The sequence below is a fragment of the Cavia porcellus genome, unplaced genomic scaffold (genome assembly GCF_034190915.1).
Source record: "Cavia porcellus strain 051 isolate PalLab524CR breed Dunkin Hartley unplaced genomic scaffold, mCavPor4.1 scaffold_6, whole genome shotgun sequence".
Classification (NCBI taxonomy): Eukaryota; Metazoa; Chordata; class Mammalia; order Rodentia; family Caviidae; genus Cavia; species Cavia porcellus.
The window spans coordinates 24,253,767-24,272,942 of NW_026947489.1; the positions used below are offsets into that span (position 1 = coordinate 24,253,767).

The 19,176-nt window shown below is 40.9% G+C and overlaps 1 protein-coding gene across 6 annotated transcripts in view; it reads left to right on the top strand.

Moving 5' to 3' along the window:
- Adamtsl3 (ADAMTS like 3) overlaps nucleotides 1-19,176 on the top strand; it is a 321,817-nt gene that overhangs the window by 206,746 nt on the left and 95,895 nt on the right. For all 6 annotated transcript variants that reach the window (XM_013158894.2, XM_013158893.2, XM_013158895.2 and 3 more), the window contains exon 16: nucleotides 9,399-9,688. In XM_013158894.2, the coding sequence (XP_013014348.1) occupies nucleotides 9,399-9,688 (290 nt within the window). The remainder of the gene's footprint in view (nucleotides 1-9,398; nucleotides 9,689-19,176) is intronic.

Here is a 19,176-nt window from a genome sequence, read left to right on the forward strand (position 1 = left end):
CCCAGAACACCTACACAGCATCCAGACATCTACATAGCACCCAGACACCTACAAAGCATCAAGACATCTACACAGCTCCCAAAAACCTACACAGCATCCAGACACCTGCACAGCATCCAGACACCTACACAGCACCCAGACACCTACAAAGCATCAAGACATCTACACAGCTCCCAAAAACCTACACAGCATCCAGACACCTACACAGCATCCAGACATCTACATAGCACCCAGACACCTACAAAGCATCAAGACATCTACACAGCTCCCAGAAGCCTACACAGCACCCAGACACCTACACAGCATCCAGACATCTACATAGCACCCAGACACCTACAAAGCATCAAGACATCTACACAGCTCCCAGAAACCTACACAGCACCCAGACACCTGCACAGCATCCAGACACCTACACAGCCTCCAGGCACCTACACAACACCAAGACACTTACATAGCACCCAGATACTTACACAGCATCCAGACACCTACGCAGCATCCAGACACCTACACAGCATCCAGACACCTACAGAGCTTTCTAGTTTGCTCCTCACTTTTTCCTTTTAAACCCAAATTCTACTCATGCAACAGAGCCACCAACAGAAACACAGATCTTCTTCTTCCTTTGTGACATTTTGAATATCCTAATTGAATACCCAAAGATTCATAGTTCTTCACAGGGCCAAAAAGTCACTGCAAGGCCACAACCATCCCTGCGCTGGCTGCCTTTTGGGAGCTGGCGTTGGTCTGCCTGAGTCTCTCACTTTGGACTGGTGCATTGTTCTCACCTAACTCGCCTCTGTCCCTGTCCTCCTTCCGGCAGGAAATGGACCTCCCACTGCCACCATGAGACACACCCTGACTCTTTAAAAAACCTCTTTATTAAACAACTTAAAACCTATAAAAAAGAAAAGAAAGCAGTAGACACCCATGCAGCCACTACTCAACACCTACAGGTGTCACCTCAGGCTCCTCTTGTGTGTGCCACTGCCGAAGCTGTCCCACCTCCACCCCTGACCAGACTCAGATGACATGTCGTGGCCTGCTGCCATTGCTCAAAGGGAAGGAGGCTTTTTAAAAATATAGTGCAACATTTAAATCACTTCCATCAGAATACCTGTTTACACTGTTCTAGGTGAGACAGTCTGAGAATGGGGACCAACAGCATTTTTGTTGGGGCTCAGCCAGATAGATTTGCTTTTATTGTAGTGAGACAGTATAACACAAAACTGATCATTTTAATCATTTTAAAGCCTACAGTTTTGTGGCACTAAGTGCATTCACATTCCTCAATCTATTCCCAAGATAAACTCTTAACCCCATACCATATATTCCCTTTCTCTCCTCCTTCCAAACTGATAACCTCTTTTCTACTTCCATTCTATCCTGATAAATTTCAGTCACCTGCATTTTAGGAAGCTCCTCAGATTGCTTTGGGGGATAGAGTACAGCCAAGTTTGGGAGCTTCTAGGTCCCTTCCAAGATCAAAAAGTTATATTGTTATCATTGAAATAGACAAGGACGATGTCATACAAATGGGTTTGGCCCTGCATTTGTTCCAAGCCTGCACTGATCTCCATCCTACGCCCGAGTGTCTTTGCTCGGGCGTCTCCTTGCCTGTCCTCACAGAGCAAAGCTGGAATGCTCCCTGTTCCTGAGGTTCCCCACCCTTCCCCAACACAGGGACCGAGGGGGTAGCACCTGTTCTCTGACCCACAGCAGCCTCATCCCTGCCTCCCACCATCACCCCCAGAGCCCTCTGTGTGATCCACACTGCCTGGCAGTGTCTGGCCATCCTGGGCTGTGTGGTGTGAAGTTTATAGTTTCCTGCCACTCCTGACTCTCTTCGTTCTCTCAGTTTCCAAACAAAACCACAACACATCCTGGCCTCCCGTTCACCCTTTATTACCACTGTTTTCTGTGGTTTGGGGCCGCGTCCTTGTTGACAGTGGATGACAGGATGGGAGCAGCTGCCAAACAGCCTGCAAAAGATAAACACTGCCTCTGCGGCTCACCAGGGTCTGAGCTCAGAACGTACATAGAGAGCGGATGTTCAAGAGCCTTTTTTTAAATTAGGAAAATAAAAATTATAGCTTATGCAGCTGGGCCAAGGGAGCTGCAGTCCTGAGTTCATCAGCTTTGCCGTGGGATGTGTTCGCAGCAAATATGACCTTAGTGTTGGAAGCTCTTGCCTGAGCCTTCTCTGTGATTCTGCCCCCTCTGCCATTGTGGAGCCCTTTTCGGCTTCTCATAGATGAGCACTGACCAGGACAGACTGGCACACTGTGTACTTTTCCCCTCTACTCTTCATTGGACGAAATTGTATTTGCTGCAATCAAAGTAGGTTGTGTTTCAGGAATGTTTTTCTCACAATATTTATACTGAGGATACCTGGTACCAGGCACTATTTAAGGGTTCTGCACGGTTAGGCTGTTGATCTTCACAGCAGCCTTGTGAGGAGGTATTATCAACTGTTATCTTTATGTTAGAACAAAAGAAGCCAAGCTATGGAAAGATAAGGAGCTGCCCCAGATTATAGAGCTAGTAAGTGGGGACCGAGTTTCTATGGCCTGTGGTCCAGGCTGAGCTTACATCCCTAATCTGAAAATACGAAGTTCAAACTGCTCCAGACTCTGAATAGTTTTAAGCACTGATGTAAAACCATGAAGGAATTTCCATACCTGACCTCATGTGACAGGATGCAGGTGCCCTAAAAATACTATATAAAGTTACCCTCTGGCTGTGTGTAAGATGCTCCTGAAACAAATGAATTTTGGCTTTTCTCCTGATGATACTTATTTACATATACGAGAGAATATTCTGCAGTTTCTCCCCAAACCCAAAATGTGAAGCACTTCTACCCCAGGAATTTCTGATCGTGGAGAATCAAACTTGTACCAGAAAGACCTGTGGTGTCCCGGCACATGGCTCAAATCCAGGTCTCACCCACTCCTGGGCTGGCCTCCTGGAGCGAACAAGAAGAGAGATGTTAGGTTGCAGTGTTGTATGGGAAAACCCCAATGCACTGTGATTGTGCTGTGGCGTTTTTAGGCGACATTACAGTATGGTCAGGGGCCAGGGCTGGCTTCCCGGGGGTGATAGTACAGGAACTGATCTCCTGATGTCCCAAGATGTCAAGAGAGCTGCCCTTCAGATATCTGGGCAGTGGCTGTGTGTGGGCTGTGAGCTCTGCTGTTGCACCGTGGCCTGAGTGAGGAGGGCACCAGGGATCCAGGCAGGTGTCCAGGTCCTCTGGTCACCAAGAGTCTGCAGCTGGCGGCTCCTCAGCCATGTCTGAGTATTAACCAGGGAAGTAGTGCAGACTCACCATACGGCATGTGGAAAGGGCCTTGGGTGTCTGTGGTTTGTTTCCACTTATTCACTATGATAAGCACAACTGCAGTAGATCAAATGACACCTCTCTAATTGTCCCATTAGGACATATGGATGGGAGTGGGATTTCTAGGCCAAAAGACAGGCATGTTGAAGATATTTAGTTCCTGCTGTCAAATCTACTTTTGGAAAGTCAGTACTGGTTCCCCTTTCCAGGCCACGTCTTCACTCACACTGGGAAATTACCTATTTTTTTAAAATGCTGTTTTTTAATAATCTTTTTGATTTTCTGTTTTATTCTGAATGTTGATTCTTAAGAATTTGGCTTTGACATGTGATATGTAAAAAAAATCAATGTAACTTAATATTTTTCAAAATAATTGACCAATTGCAATGGCACCATCTATTAAGTAATATATAATATGCACTTTAATTTTTTTAAAAGCTACCATTGTATAAACTAAATACTTCAACATCAGTTCCATATTATTTAAATTTTTAATAGTTTTTTCTCTCAAGCTATGGAGTTATTCTGTTATTTCCTTTAAAAAAGTTAGTCATTTAGTCGTCCATAAAATTTTAGAGTTATGCTATTTACAGTCTCCTCAAAATTCCACAGAGGTTTAGATCAGAACTTCATTAGTTTTAAAAATTAATCAAATTAGAACAAATATCTTTATAATTTTGAGTCTTTCTATTCAGGAGCACATGATATGCTTTACATTTCTTCAGAAACTTGAGATCAGAGTCTTCTCTGTATTTTATAGTTTTGATCCTGTCAGTCCTGCATAATTTTTATAAAGCATTTTGTTTATAAGCTCACAGAACTTGGGAAGTTTTCTTAGTCTTTCAAAGCCTCCGTCTTATCTGTGTAATTACATAAATAATGACAACTCATAAAATCATTATGAAAATTATATTAAATAACGTGTGTAATAATGCTGAACACAAGGCCTGGTTGCTAACAAGTGTTTACTGGACTGTTGGAAAACTAGGATTTTTAGGGTATGTATCTATATTTCTATATAGATGCACATTTATATTTGTGGGCTACTGTGTTAAATTCTTCTATTCCAAAATATTTCTATTAATTTTGCTATTTTACAATTATGAGATTACCTTAAAATAGTGATATTTTGCCTCTCCTATTTATTGTTTTCTAATATTGACATCTACCTTTTAGTCTTCCTTTATTTTCATTGGTGTTTTTCTTATTATGTTTATCTTTATACTTTTATGTTTCTGACTTTTAATTTTATTTCATTTTCTACAGCTTTTAGCATCAACGTCTATGTTTGTAATAGACAGATTTAATCCGCTGATAGTGGTTATAAATGCTAATAGTTTTGAGCTCCGGTTTAAATGTTCCCTTGCTGTTTACCTGTATGTCCTATGTTCTCTTCATTGCTTTTCTATACTAATAGGAGATCGATGTATTATAATTTCATTTTTCTCAATTTTTTATTATTGTATGTGACTCATAGCAACTACTTCCATTGTGAGGAAATTTATGTATATATATATTGCATCGTGTGTGTGTGTGTGTGTGTGTGTGTGTGTATGTGTGTGTGTGTGTGTGTGTGTGTGTGTGTGTGTGTGTGCGTACTCAGGACCATGTACTGCAGGCAGGTGCTTGTGCCACTGAGCTATATCCCCAGTCCATATATTGCATCTAGATCCTGCTTTACTTTGCCTTCCCAGCCTCCCACCCCCAGATTTCTTTCCCAACCTTTTAAAGAAGAAACTCTTCAATTCATTGATCCTTTGTATCTTTTTAGTCCTAATTTCATTAATTTCTGCTCTGCTCTGTATAATTTCTTTCCTTCTATAAATCTCAGATTGATATTGTTCCTCTCTTTTTAGGACCTTGATATGCAACATTAAGTTATTTGTTTGTAATTATTCTGCTCTTTTTATGTGTGCAATTACAGCTACCACTTTCCTTCTTAGAACTTGTTTTCTGTAGGTTTTGTTATGCTGTGCTTCCATTGTTGTTTGATTCTACAAACTATTTTATTTTTTCCTTGATTTATTCTGTGATTTGTTGATGGTTAAATAATTTCCATTTTTTTTTGTAGTTCCTGTGGCTCCTTTTCTGTTGATTTCTAGCTTCATTCCACGTGATCCAGTAGTATGCAGGGGATTATTTCAATTCTCTTGTATTTATTTAAACATAATTTATGACCTAAGATATGATCTATTTGGGAAAAAATTCTGCGTGCTGTTGAGAAAAATGTGTATTCTACTGTTGTTCAAAGAAATACTCTGAAGATATCTATTAGGTTCATTTGTTCAACAGTGTATTTTAACTCTGATGCTTCTTTGTTGATCTTTTAAAAACTGGCTGGCCTGCCTAATTGTTAGTGGAGTATTGAAGTGCAAGATTTCAGTACCCCACTATGATTCTATTGGTGTCCATCTATCTTTTTAAATCCTTTTGTTTGTTTTACAAGGCTGGGTGCACCAATATGCTAGGCACCATAGATATTTATAATTGTTACATCTTTTTGTTATATTTGCCCCTTTATCAGTATGCAGTGGGGATCTTGGTCTCTTCTGCTCATTTTGGGCTTGAATTATGGTGTGTCTGAAAACAAGATAGTTATTCCTGCTTGTTTTCAAACTCTGATTGAAAAGAATATCATTTTCTATCTTTTCGTTATCAGTGTATGTACTTCCTTTTGCATGGGGGATGTCTCTTGTACTCCATATTTGATTGCATTTTTTAGTCCAATCTTCAGTCTATGCATTTGACTAGGGAGATGAGAACATTGACATTGAGAGTTATCATTGTACAGTGTTTATTGAATCCTGTCATTGCATTAATTTCCTAGTGCTGATGCCTCTGTGGTTTTTTCTTTTTTAAAAGTCCTCTCCCAGTTTGATGCATAGCACACTTTCCTTTGGACTTCTTGGAGCCATGGCCTCCCTATCCTTGTCTAAGATTCCCTTAAGTATTTTCTGCAATGCTAGGTTAGTGGTAATGTATTTCTTTAGCATCCTTTGTTTTGAAGGCTAATTTTGCAGAATATAAAAGTCTAGACTTGCAGTTTTATTCTTTTAGGACTTGAAAAACTTTAAGCTCTGCTCAGTTGTGAGACATGCTGAGGAATGAGAAGTTACTGTACTCTGATGGGTACAGTAACTTAATAGATTACTTGCTGTTTTTCTCTAACAGCTTTTGATGCTCTCTCTTTTTAGTAAATTTCTGGAATTTTGATTTTGATGTGTCGTGGAGAGATTCTTCTTTGGCTGTGGCTGTTTGGGGATCTATATATATCTTATACTTGAATATTGAATTCTTTTCCTAGATTTGGAAAATTTTCTGTTATGATTTCAGTGAATAAATTTTTTATATTATTTGTACCATCTTTTAATTTTCCCTTTATTCCTACAATTCTGAGGTTTTCTTTTTTTAGTCACCTAGCAGCTGTTGGATTCAGCCTGTACAATGTCTTGTCGTTTTTAGGATATTGCTGAGGTTGTGATCTACGGCATTCACTTTGTTTTCTATTCCTGGCACTCAGCCCTCACATTACTCAAGTCTACCACTGGGGTTTTCATTTACCTCTGCTTGCTTTATTTTCATACTTTCTAATACTTTTCCAAAGTTATCTTTCCTGTCTTGTATTGTATCACTTAATTTAATTAGTTTGCTGTTTGTTTTGCCTTTAAGTTCAACAAACATTTTATTGGTAAAATCCTTTGTCTTTTTAACTAACTTCTCTGAGCTTGTTAGACGTCTTATGCATTTGCTTGTATGTTTCTTCTTTGATCTCTTTAAGCATGTTGACCATTGGTTTTTGAGTCTTTTGCCTTCAACTTCCTCTACTTCAATGTCTGTGAGAAAAGAGAAAAAAATTCATAACCATAAACATATACACATAATTAGAAAATTTGAGCCTTTTAATCAGATCAAACAAACCAAAATAAAGCTTCTTTCTTTACACACTCCTGTCCCTGACACTGGCAACTGCTTCCAGGAAAAAGAAATTGTACATAAACCATACTAGAGCCTGTATATGCACGAGCATATTCTAATGTGCAGTATGTGTGCATGCATACACATGCACACATACACAGCTCTTTTAAAATGTTTAGACAGAAGATGTCCCTGGGTATGAACTACCCGTGCTTATTCGCTTTTCATGTCCGGAGGAGATTCTTCTGTATCGGTTTCTATAGGCCCCTCTCCTTTAAATGACTGCATACTGTTACCCTACATGAACAACTCAACCTATATGTAAGCAGTCTCCTTTCCAGTCTTACCATGAGAGTAGCAAAGAAAATACAAGAGTGAACATGCCAGTATCGCTCCAGTGCTCCTCCACCCTGGGAAGGTGGGCAGGTACTCTCACAGAATCAGAGAATAGGGTCAGGTCAGAGAATAGGGTTCTTAGCCACAGGTCTCAACAGGTAACAGAGGGCTTTGTGTTTGCTGCCATTTCTTTAAGGAACTTACCTAAGCGATGGTGTCTCCTAGTGGGGGAGGGTGGAAGGGAATGTGGTGTTGTGGGCAGCGGTGGAGAAGTTTTGTCTGGGGAAGGTTGGAACTCCATCTTGATGAAATTTGAAACGTTAAGGTTCAGAACTGCAACTTAAACATCCAGGCAGCATTGTCTGAAGCTATTCTGAAGGACAAGGATATTCTACGAACAGAGGTCTGCTTTCACTTAAGTTGATAAAATGACATGTCTCATACTCCTGTCTTAAGTATTTAGAGTAGGAATTCAGATATCATTGTCTTTGGGAAAGTTCAGCTAGTAAAAAAAACCTGTTGAGTATTAAAGAACCAAAGTTTTCCAAGGTAAATCTATCACTGAAGTCTTTATTGTTTATCGATTATTAACACTTCATGATTCAAAGGGTTGCATGAGAGGATCTTAAATATATCCATTCCTATCAAATCTATGTTTTGAATCCATGCATAGCAGGAGTGAGAAACATTCTCTCTAAGGGACCAAATAGTGAATATCTGACATTTCCCAGGCTAAACAGTCTCTGTTACAAATATTCAGCTCTGTCACATAGCAAAAAAGAAGCCATATACAATAGGTGTCCCAGTAGGACTTTAATTATCAACAGTAAAATCTGAATTTTTTTATGTAATTTTCACACGTTACCCAATAGTATCTTTTTCCCCCCATCAACTTAAAAAAAATGCTGTTGGACTATATGAAAACAGGCCAGATTTGTCTTACAGGCCAGAGTTTGATAACCTTTGATTTACTGGATAATAATTCTGATTAAGAAATAAATGCTTCTTTCAGGCAGTTTGTGCAACATGTTACATATTTTCAAGATGATTTTGAAGTTGGCAAATTTCTGTGTTAAGTACAAAAGAATATTAAAGCTTCTTGTGCATTGCAAAGAGTTTCAAGATATCCTACAGTTAGGTTCTTTTTTTTTTTTTTTTTTTTTTTTTTTTTGGTCTTTTTTTGAGACAGGGTCTTGCTAGGCAATTCAGGCTGGCTTTGAGCTCACTTTGTAGCCCAGGCTGGTCTCGAACTCACAATGATCCTCCTGTCTCAGCCTCCCAAGTGCTGGGATTACAGGCATGAGCCACCATGCCCAGCTCACAGGTTCTTAAACATGGCAACAGTTTAATACTGCTCCACAAGTTCACAAAGGAGAGAAGCTCAATAATGATTTGTGGAATAAATTGGTGAAATTTTCTGTATTGTAGAAGAAATCACATTAGAAATGCTGTCTACATGATGGTTTATTTATCACTAAATATTTCTGTAAACCTTTATCAATATGGTTTGCAACAAGTCACAGGATGGAAATGGCAATTTTATACAGAGACAAAAGTAGGGTGGATCGTTAAGGAAGAATTCTAGTTTCTGTTGTTTACAAGATTTAAAAATGAGGTGGCCACGGTGGTGCAGTTGTATAACCTATCACTCTGGAGGGCTGAGGTGAGGCGGGAGGGTACCATGTTCAAGTCCAGCCTGGGTAATTGAGTGACTTAGACCCTATCTCAAAACGATAAAAAAAGGCGGGGGATGTAGCTCGATGTTGGCTGAGTGTGCTGTGGGTGACGCCCTCTCTGTCTGGCTCCCTAGGTTCATCCCTGAGCCCTGGTCAGCCTGCAGCTCCACGTGTGGCCCAGGTGTGCAGGTGCGCGCTGTGAGGTGCCGCGTGCTCCTGGCCTTCGCTCGCACTGAGGCCGAGCTCCCAGAGGACGAGTGCGAGGGCCCCCGGCCACCCACCGAGCGGCCCTGCCTGCGCCAGGCCTGTCCCGGGAGCCCTGAGCCCCGAGAGCCGGACAGCCGAGTCCCCCAGGAGGACAGCACGGGGACCTTCGCCTGGGAATATGCTGGCTTCACCCCCTGCACGGCCACCTGCCTGGGAGGTAGGTGTCCTCCCTGGGAGGTGGGGTCCTGCGCCCCGAGGTCTTGGAGACATGCTAGGTAGGCAGCCTAAGTGATTCAGGATCATCCAGTAACTGAAAACCATGCCTTTTCTTTCTTTTAGGTTTTATAGTTATTATTTTGAGAGGTACAGAAAGGATAATGAGATTACATCTTGACACCCCCTCCCAAGCTCCTTTGGCCCAAGGATCTGCATAACTAAGGTGGGAAGGAGTCGCTGGTTAGTGTGAAATAAATGACCAGAAGCAAAATGGCTAAGATGAGAGATGAGTCTTGTGGATAGAGATGCGGGGAGTCCCCCTAGCTGATGTGCTCTGGATGAGATGTCTTCCCTGTTAAGTGGGAGTTTGGCTGGACCCTGTGTCTGCACCCTGCCAAGGAACCGTGCAGAGCCAGCCGATCACCAGGATTCCTGCTTGTGTATGCATGGTTGACAGGCACAGCCAGGAGCCAGTGAGGACTTGAAAATCATTACACAGTCAGGCGGCCCCCACAGGATGAGAAGTGCGACCTTGGGGCCACTTAAGCATTAGAGGAGCCAAAGGGAATGGGGAGAGGGAGCCAGAGTCCTGGTTCTGTGGAAAGTTAGAGAACATCCACTGGAAAGCTGGATGCCTTGGTCCCCAGCTCTCCTGTCCCCTAAGCCGCATCTGGCTCCTGACTGGTTATATTCCTAGGGGTGGCAGCATGACCTTGTGTCCTGTTAAAGCATAAATGTTCTGTGAAACCAAAGAGATTGGACTTTTTGGCCTTGTACCTCCTGGGAATGCTGCTCAGTACTCAGGTGGGAAGTGTAACCTGACACATGGTCTTGTTTCTGGATCCCATTTTACAGATCTTAACAGAGCTCAGCTTTGAAACTCAGTTCTGTAGCTACAACTATCCTTGGAAGGGTGTAAGTTACTGTGTAATTCTGTAAGAACGTTAAAGTGAAACTTAAATATCCACTAACCCAGATTTCACAGATGAGGAGACAGAAAAGTCATCACTAAGTCCAAAATGAAAACAAGCAACTCAGTTTCATTCTTTAGAGAGGGTTGGTTGAACTATAAGCGAATATTGTTTCTTAATTTTGCAAATATTGTTTTAATTTCTTGGGCTCAAAAAATTTTTTAAATGAATAAATTCAATGAAAATATTCAAGGTTTGAAATAAAAATGCTTTATAGAAGCTAGAGATGGGTCCCCACTCTCTGTTAGACCTCCAGGCTCTTTGCCAAGCTCTGTGCTAAATACCAGATATACCAGAGATATAAAAGGATTAAGAAGTAGCTTTGCTTTGGGATAGTACAGATTCCCATTGCTGTATCTGGGTTTTACTGTCCTCCCACATTGCTTATGAACCATAGCATTTGCCTGTGACCTATTTTATTGTGGTTCTGGGAGCTGATTTATGTGTAGGTTGTGAATGTGGTTTTTTAACCCCCACTCTGGTTCTCTGGAGAGCAGAGAGGGTGAATCTGCCATGTCTAACATATCCAGGAAAGTGACATTTCCACAGGCACATAGGAATTTCCTCAGTATTCATGTTGCTAGGAGACAAGTAAGATATGCGAATTACACTTTATGAAGAGACAAAATGTTGGTTAATCATCATATTCTGTGTATACTTATATTTAGTGGCCTATCTTCATATCATGTAGAAAATAAAAATAAATGTATTTATTGTAACTATTCCTGCTTAAAGACCTTGCAGAAGGCTTCTTTCACATTGGAGTAACAACAGAGAATTCTATTTTAATTCCTGAAAATATGAGGAATCCACACATATTCAAACTCTAGTTTCCAAAGTGTGTGTATGTAAGTATGTATACGTGTGTGTGTGTGTGTGTGTGTGTGTGTGTGTGTGTGTGTGTATGCTTTTTGAGTACCCGCTAGTAATGTTTGGTAATTACAGCATAAGCATTCCTTACCAGAGATGCTTTTGTACTTTGTACTGCTTGTTGTTATTACATTTTCCTTTCTTATCCCATACTTCCTAACAGCACAGTTTGGTGGTAGATGCATGGACTTATAAGGCCTAAGCCTATTCTAAACCCCTGCTCTGCTACTCTCTGTGGACTGTGTTGTTTAAATTTATAGGTGGGTGGTTTATATTTGTTAATAAGAGGACCCCGTCTACCTCATTGTCACCAAAGGGCTAAGGGTTCTTTTGTTTGATTTACATAGAAATCACAAATAGGCAAACTGTAGCTCATTTAGTAATAACCCTGAACTTTGGGTGCTGTGAGCTCTCAGCTGTTAGTGTAGCAGCCCTCTGTCTGGGCAGCTGGAGCCAGCACCTATGGGCAGCCAGAGGTGGCAGCTCCCAGAGATTTCCTGTTGCTTTCTGACCTTAGTGTTAGCAACTCTAGCTGTGGGCTGCTTTAAGTGCCAACAGGCTTTAGTGTTACCAGTTCTTAATGTACCAGCTTACATACTCTACTCAAGATGGGATTGAGTCAACTAATGGTAGGGGAGGTTGCTTATAAGAGAAGCTCACACATTGTGTGTCAGACTTAGTCAAGGCGAGTGTGGAAGGATCATATACAGACCTGTCTGAGGACAGCTGCAAAGGAGTGGAGCGATCCAGAGAGGCTGTGGGCCTGGAGTCAACTGAATGGATCTGTGACCAAATCTTGCTGCTTCCAAAGCCAGTGTCTCCCAAAGGGGCTGTGTGGCATTTGGTGTGGCCCTAGTCAGCTGTGATACCAGATGCAGGTGTCAGGCGCAGCAGCAGAAAAACAAAAAGAAAAGAACTACTTGGGGAGCACTGGGCACTTTTCTCCTGTCTTGTTACTAAGATTAAGAACTGAGTATGATTAATAAATAAGTTGATGTTGGAAAAGCATTTAATCCCAGTACCTGGTATATGATACATAATAAATGCTAGTGGGATTATTATAATACAATAGTAGTATGATACAATAGTCATAATACATTTTTCATATTGCAATGCTGTTTATTTTTTCTTTTTAAAAGGTCTACTAAGTTACTAAACTCATTGTTCTAATAGTTTCCCCACTCCTTTAAATGAATTATCTGAGTAAATAGTCATCTATAATGAATTAAGATTTTCTCTTTCCCTTTCCAATAGCTATTTACATTTTGTGTATTACTGCTTTGCATAGGACTAAAGGAACAGTGGTTCCTAGTATGATAATGCTAGCATTGTCCTGCTCCTAGTAGTAGCAAAAATCTACTGTTTCACTTAGACACATTGTTCTACAAACTTTTATTGCACCTTTGTGTGCCTCAAGTACTGACCTAGGTAATAGCATGAGTCACTTGTAGCTCTTAGCTTTGGAACTCAACTGTAATGGAGGCAATTTATTAGTCAAACACATACACACACACACATGCACAAACGTGCACACACATGTGTATTTGCAAACGGTTGGAGCAAATGCAAAAGACATGTAAGATGCTATTAAAACTTATATAGAGGGCGCTTGTCACAATTGGTGAAATAAGCGCTAGTATCTCTAAAAAAATTTGAATTTAATTTTGAGAAATGAAAAATTAGTTAAGCAGAAGAGGGTTTGGAGGAGATGGAAAGAGATTTTCTAGCAGAAAGAGCTTGTGCAAAGGTCCTGGGTGACAAGAGATTGTGTTACACATTCCAGCAACTGGAGGAGACAGGCATAGTTGAAGAACTGTGAATGTGACCAGGTTCGGTATGGGATGAGCCACACTGGGAAGCTGCACAAGAAGAAGCCAGGACCAGGAAGTTGAGGCCATGTAGATTTGTGTCTTTATCCAGTGTAAGGCTCGATTCAGACATGACTCTCCCAGTGCTCAACTTGTGTGCTAGCAGAAGCGTTGTTCTCAGCTCAGGACCAAGGGCTGCCCTCGGCAAACACAAGATGTTTTTAATGATGGAAAGAAAATGATAAGATGGAAAATAGATGCTTGCAAGACATCGAAAGACACCTAAATATTCACCCTGGACGCCCCCAGGACTTGGCCCAATGAGACTCAAAACACCCAGAGAAATCACTATTGATGTTTACTAAGATCTCCCTGCCTAATGTCGCTTGCTGTCTCTCAAACCTTTTTTAAAAACCTGCTTCTCTTCATTTCCTACAGATGGCCTTTTCACCCTCTGTCTGTCTGCAGCTCTTCACAATAAATTCCACGCCGTGTTGCTTTTACACATGTTCGGTGGTCTCAGCTGCTCTCTGACTCACAGTGTTCCTCACATCCAAGGGCTAATAGTAAATAATTCCAGTCATCAAAGAGAGGATCACATTACAATTTTTGTTTATTTGAAGACTGTTGGCTGTATCACAGGGGTAAGAAGTGAGATTCATAGGAAGGTGTTGCGACTCTGGGAAGGAGCTTGAATCAAAGTGGGGGAGTGGTGGAAAGGATAGCACATGGCATGGAGGGATATTGAGGAGGCAGAAGCAGCTGTGGTGAGTGGGCAACCAGAGTGAGGTGGCTACTGAGCCCTGCCCCCAAGTCTAGGCTGCTTCTTTGAGGTGCTGAGTGATAGAAGCCTGGGATGGTGAGGGAAATAATCAGTTTAGTTGTGGAGACAGTGGTTTTAAAGTGCCTTCAGACATCCAAGTGGAGATGTTCTGTATGCACTGGGAGTAGTGAACCTAAGGAAGCGGAGAGCCTGGAGCAGGAAATGTGCGATCATGAGCCTTCTGGGTATGGTGACATAGCAATTGGGGGTGTGGCTGGGCATTTTTGAGTCTAGAATAGCTGGGAGGAGTGGGGAGAGCCTAAGTCCTGATGAAATGCCACACAATCGTTGGATAGAAGAGATGGAAAGCAAGACAGGAGGAAACAAGGTGTGGTACGGTGGAAACCGAGGCCGGCCATGCTGTGTGCCACACAAAGGGCAGAGGACTCAGCATGGACACTGGGTTCAGTCATGCAGTGTCATTAGTGACCAGGGTCATTTCAGTGGAGAAGCCGAGTTGGAGGTCAGATTTGAAAGAGTTGAGGAAAGACTGATGGAGGTCATATGTAGATGAGTAGGATAGATTTTTTTGTGGCAAAACTAGGTTATGGTAAAGCAGACAGAGATGAGGTGACTAGACAGCATCATGGATTCAGGGGAAGCTGTGTCACTGTGATTTGCTGTCAGAATTTTGGGTGCATTTAACAGATCTTAGGAAAGCTTGAGAATGAAAATGAGAGGAAAAGTAATCCATAAGTTTCTCAAAAAGTGGAAGGGGATGAAACCTGAAGCAGGGATCTTAAACAGTGGGAGGGATGGTACTGTGTACAGTGGTAAAGAGAGCAGGTAGGTCTATAGTTTATAAAAGGAAGATGCTGTCTGCTTGTTGCTCTTTTGTGTATATGTATGAAAATTTGCTGAGAGTAACTGGGTAGTGTAAGTTTCATCCCGGTGTTTGAGGTCATGCTGTATTTATTGTTTTACCGTGCTGCTGGTATGTGAGTGATATTGATGCATGTAGGTGTACTGTGTCATGGAATACAAGAATATCTTCCTGAAAGTGGTAAAACAGGAGTACAAACAGAATCAACCCACTTTGGGCTTACTTCAGCGCCCTGCTGTGAAGCTGTACCCCTGACGTGATACATTAGCAATCACTGATGCATCCCCTCCTAATCACAACACACCTTGAACTGTAGTATTTTCCAGCTACTTTCAATATAATTGGTCACTTCCTATCAGGCTCTAGTGATGTTTACGATGGCCTTCCTAAGGCCAAATGGCTTTCGACAATCTTTAATCTTTACCAGCTGTCTCCACAACTGGTTCCTAAAAAGAACTCACCTCTTTGGAGGGCTGTAAAATTTTGTGTGTTTGGTGAAGCATGATGCTGTTCTTTGGCACCTCACTGGGCCTATAGCATATTATGCCTCTCCTTTTTTATTGTTGGGAAGTTATAGTAGCTCTCTGTCATATTGGCTGATCTACAGAGGGAATTGAACTTCTCTCTTAGTACTGTGAACTGAGCCCAGGCAGCACTGATCTCCATGTACACTAGCCTCTTTTATTTTTTATTTTGAGACAAGATCTTGCTAAGTTACCCAGGCTGGATTCAAATTTGTAATCCTCTTGCCTCAACCCACTAAGTAGCTGGGATCACAGGCATGTGCCACATATTGAGAAAAGTACATTTTAACTCTTCTTTTTAATATGGTTCCAGGTATGTATTGCTCTATATGTAGCTGGTATTTTGAACTAGTGAAGACTCTTATTTGCAAGTGACAGAAACACAACTCAAATAAACCTAAATCAATAAGAGAATGTATAAACTTATTTATTGGCTCAACTTCCCCTCGCAGTGTGCCTTTTACCCTGTAATCATTAATTTGTTTATTGGTGGAGGCTTTGAGGATATATGCATTGTTAATCATGTGCCACTGTATATACAACAGTGGTCCCATGAGATTGTATCACCTAGTGACTTTATATCTCTCATAGTTTGTATGGTATGCTGAATATAATGTTCACACAATGACTACATTACTTCACAATGTATTTCTCAGAATACTTTCCTGTCAGTAAGTGACATGTGACTGTATATCTATTTGACTTTTTAAAAACTTTCATCCCAACTTTACAAAAGTCAAACATGAAGTAAAGAATGTTGCCTTTGCTACAAAAAGAAATTGAGTAGAAAAAACTCTCTGCAATTTAAATACCTGACTTACTTTATAGGTTCTAAGTGCATAATAGTAATTATGTTATGAGTAAATTTATTAATAAGTTAAAAATAAACTTATTTTTATAATTTTCACCTTTTTAACTTTTACTTTTTAGACAATTGTTTGATTAATCCTCTGAAAATAAGGACTATCAAAGTCATATTTATGACCAGCATGTAACATGGGAAATATTGTGTGGCCATCTTTGGAAAATACACCCTCTATGCATAAGTATTCCAAATTATCTAGTTAATTTTAAATTATATTCAGTAAGCTTTCTGTAAGACAGAAAAGCGTAACATAAATGTTTTGTAAAATTCCACCAAAATTGTCAGAATGGTACCTTATGGCCCAATTTCCAAAAGATAATCCCCAAATGCTCTTTGGATGTATTTTACAAAGAATTATTTTACAAGTTAAAATGTATTACAGAACTGGATTTTTATCAGATAAAGAAAAGAAGAAAATCTACGTGGAAATGGAATTTATCCCCTTGTAAGGTCACTGAGGACTTTTTGCTATGTGCAAATAAGAACCAGAGCTATTAAATTATAGCGATGTCATCTTATATTTCAGGGTAGCTAGTGTTTATTTAAAAAGCTCAAGGATGATGCATGCAGATTTAAGACTGAGTCTTGCCATGGCAGGGAGCATAAAATTGCAACTGAAGACAGCAGGAAAAAATTTATTGGAAAGAACAGAACATCACAAATATATATTTTATAAGAATTTTTGGCCACTATTTTTTTCTACAGTTTAAATACTGTACAATGGTTGAACTGAAACATGGCATTTGGAAAAAGAATCACAACTTTGTAACATAATGGAATACACATTCTGACATGAAACTGAATACGTTTGCATATGCCAAATTGTTTATGTTATGGCATGTTCTAGATGTCCTCCTGAAGCCTCATGTGGTCATAGGTGGGGCCTTTTCAGAGGTGGCTGAATCTAGAGTGTGTGATGCTGGGATTAAGGTGTGTGATTACTGCATCAGTCCAATAATTGGTTTGGCACCGACCTAAGCCCCGTTTCCTAGATGGAGTATGAAAGGGTCAGGGCTACCTTTTGCTCATCATAAACTATTTCTCCTCTGTGATACTTGCCTGTCATAATACCCTGTCTTGGAGCCAGCTGATTATGGACAAAAACCTCTACAAACTGTGAGCCAAAGAAACCTTTCCTCCCTTAATTTTAGATGTCAGATATTTTGTCTGAGCAACAAGAGAAAAGTAATTAAGACAGAATTTAGTACCAGAGAAGCAGGGTCATTGCCATGATTCTACTTGACCACGTGGTTCAGGAGCCTTTGGGAAAAGGCGTGTGGGAAGAGTCTGGGAAGGTTTGGAGATGCTGGCTGAAAAGAAGAACTGGAATGCCTTAGGTGGAACTTGATGAGAGATTCTGATTTGAGCTCAGAAAACCAAAAGTTTGATAGAAAGCTTGCCATAAAAAAACCAGGCTCAGGAGGTTTCTGTTGGAAAGAAAGACTGCATTGGCTATTGGGATTCAGATGATGTGCCTTATACCTTGGCAGAAAGTTTGTCTACATTTTTCTTATGTCCAAAGACTTTGGTTGAGACTGAGCTAAATGGTGGTTGATTAATTAATTTTACAGAGGATATTTCAAGATAGTCTAAAATTGAGATGGTTGCATAGCTACTGTTATGGTCTTTTAGCCAGATTTGTGTTGAGAATCTCAAGCAAAAGGAGCCAGACAGAATGTTTCAAAACGTTGTGATTTTGGTCAGAAAGGACGCACCAGTAAAGTTGCAGCCCATGAATATGGAGCAGAGGAGAAAATGGTTGCTAAAACAACTAGTAAAGAAAAGACCAAGTGTTTCAGAAGACAGCATAAAAGGTGACCTGAGCCTATCACAAGAACCAGCAATACTCCAGCCTTTGCAGCCTTAGAATTGCAAAGGTTAAAGACTTTGTTTTGAGAGTCCTAAAGCACCATGTCCCAGAATGGCAGTAGCCTAGGAAGTCATTCCTTGGGATTTGGTTCATATGCACTCAACCCCTATAGCCAAGAGAGAAGGAAGCCTGGCTACTGCTCTAGCTGGTGACAGCCTTTGGCATCATCCACGTGGTATTGGTTTTAGGTGCATAAAGAATGCAAGAGTTGTGTAGTCAGGAAGGCTTCCACCCAGATTTCAGGAAAAGGCCTGAGAGACCAGGCAGTGTGTTCCTGAGAGGGCAGCATGTGAAGCTGTGAGTGAAGCATGTGCAATTGAAGAAACAGTGGAGATCCCAAAAGTTTGGAGAAGCCAGGAACATGGATCATCTGAGAAAAATTTGAAGGAGAAAGCAGAGCAGGCCCAAGGGAGAAGGCATGGGAGATACAACCACCAGAAGTGCTATAGGGACAGAGCTACCAAAGTGCTTGAGAGTTCACATCTTGCACAGATTGCCTCAGATGCAGAATGTGGAACTACGACTTAATTTTTACCCTGCTGGATTTTAGATTTGCTTTGGTCCCATTCCTTTATATCCCCTTATTTGTACCTTTTAGAATGATAATGCTTATCTTGTGCTACTGTGTGTTAGAAGTGTTTCACTTTCTTCTCATTTGTACAGAGGCTCCCAGCTAAAAGTTTGCCTTAAATCTCAGAGAAGACTTGAACTTTTCAGCAATGCTGAAACGTTAAGACTTTGGCAACTCTTAGGGGTGAACTAAATTCCTTTTGCATAAAGGAATGTACACAAGTCTTGGGGGAGCCAGAGACAGAATGTTATGCCTTGTGCTTAGTTGTCCCCCCAAAACCTCATGTGGTCACAGGTGGGACTTTTTCAGAGGTGCCTGAATCTAGAGTGTGATGCTGGGATTAAGACTGAGTGATTACTAAATC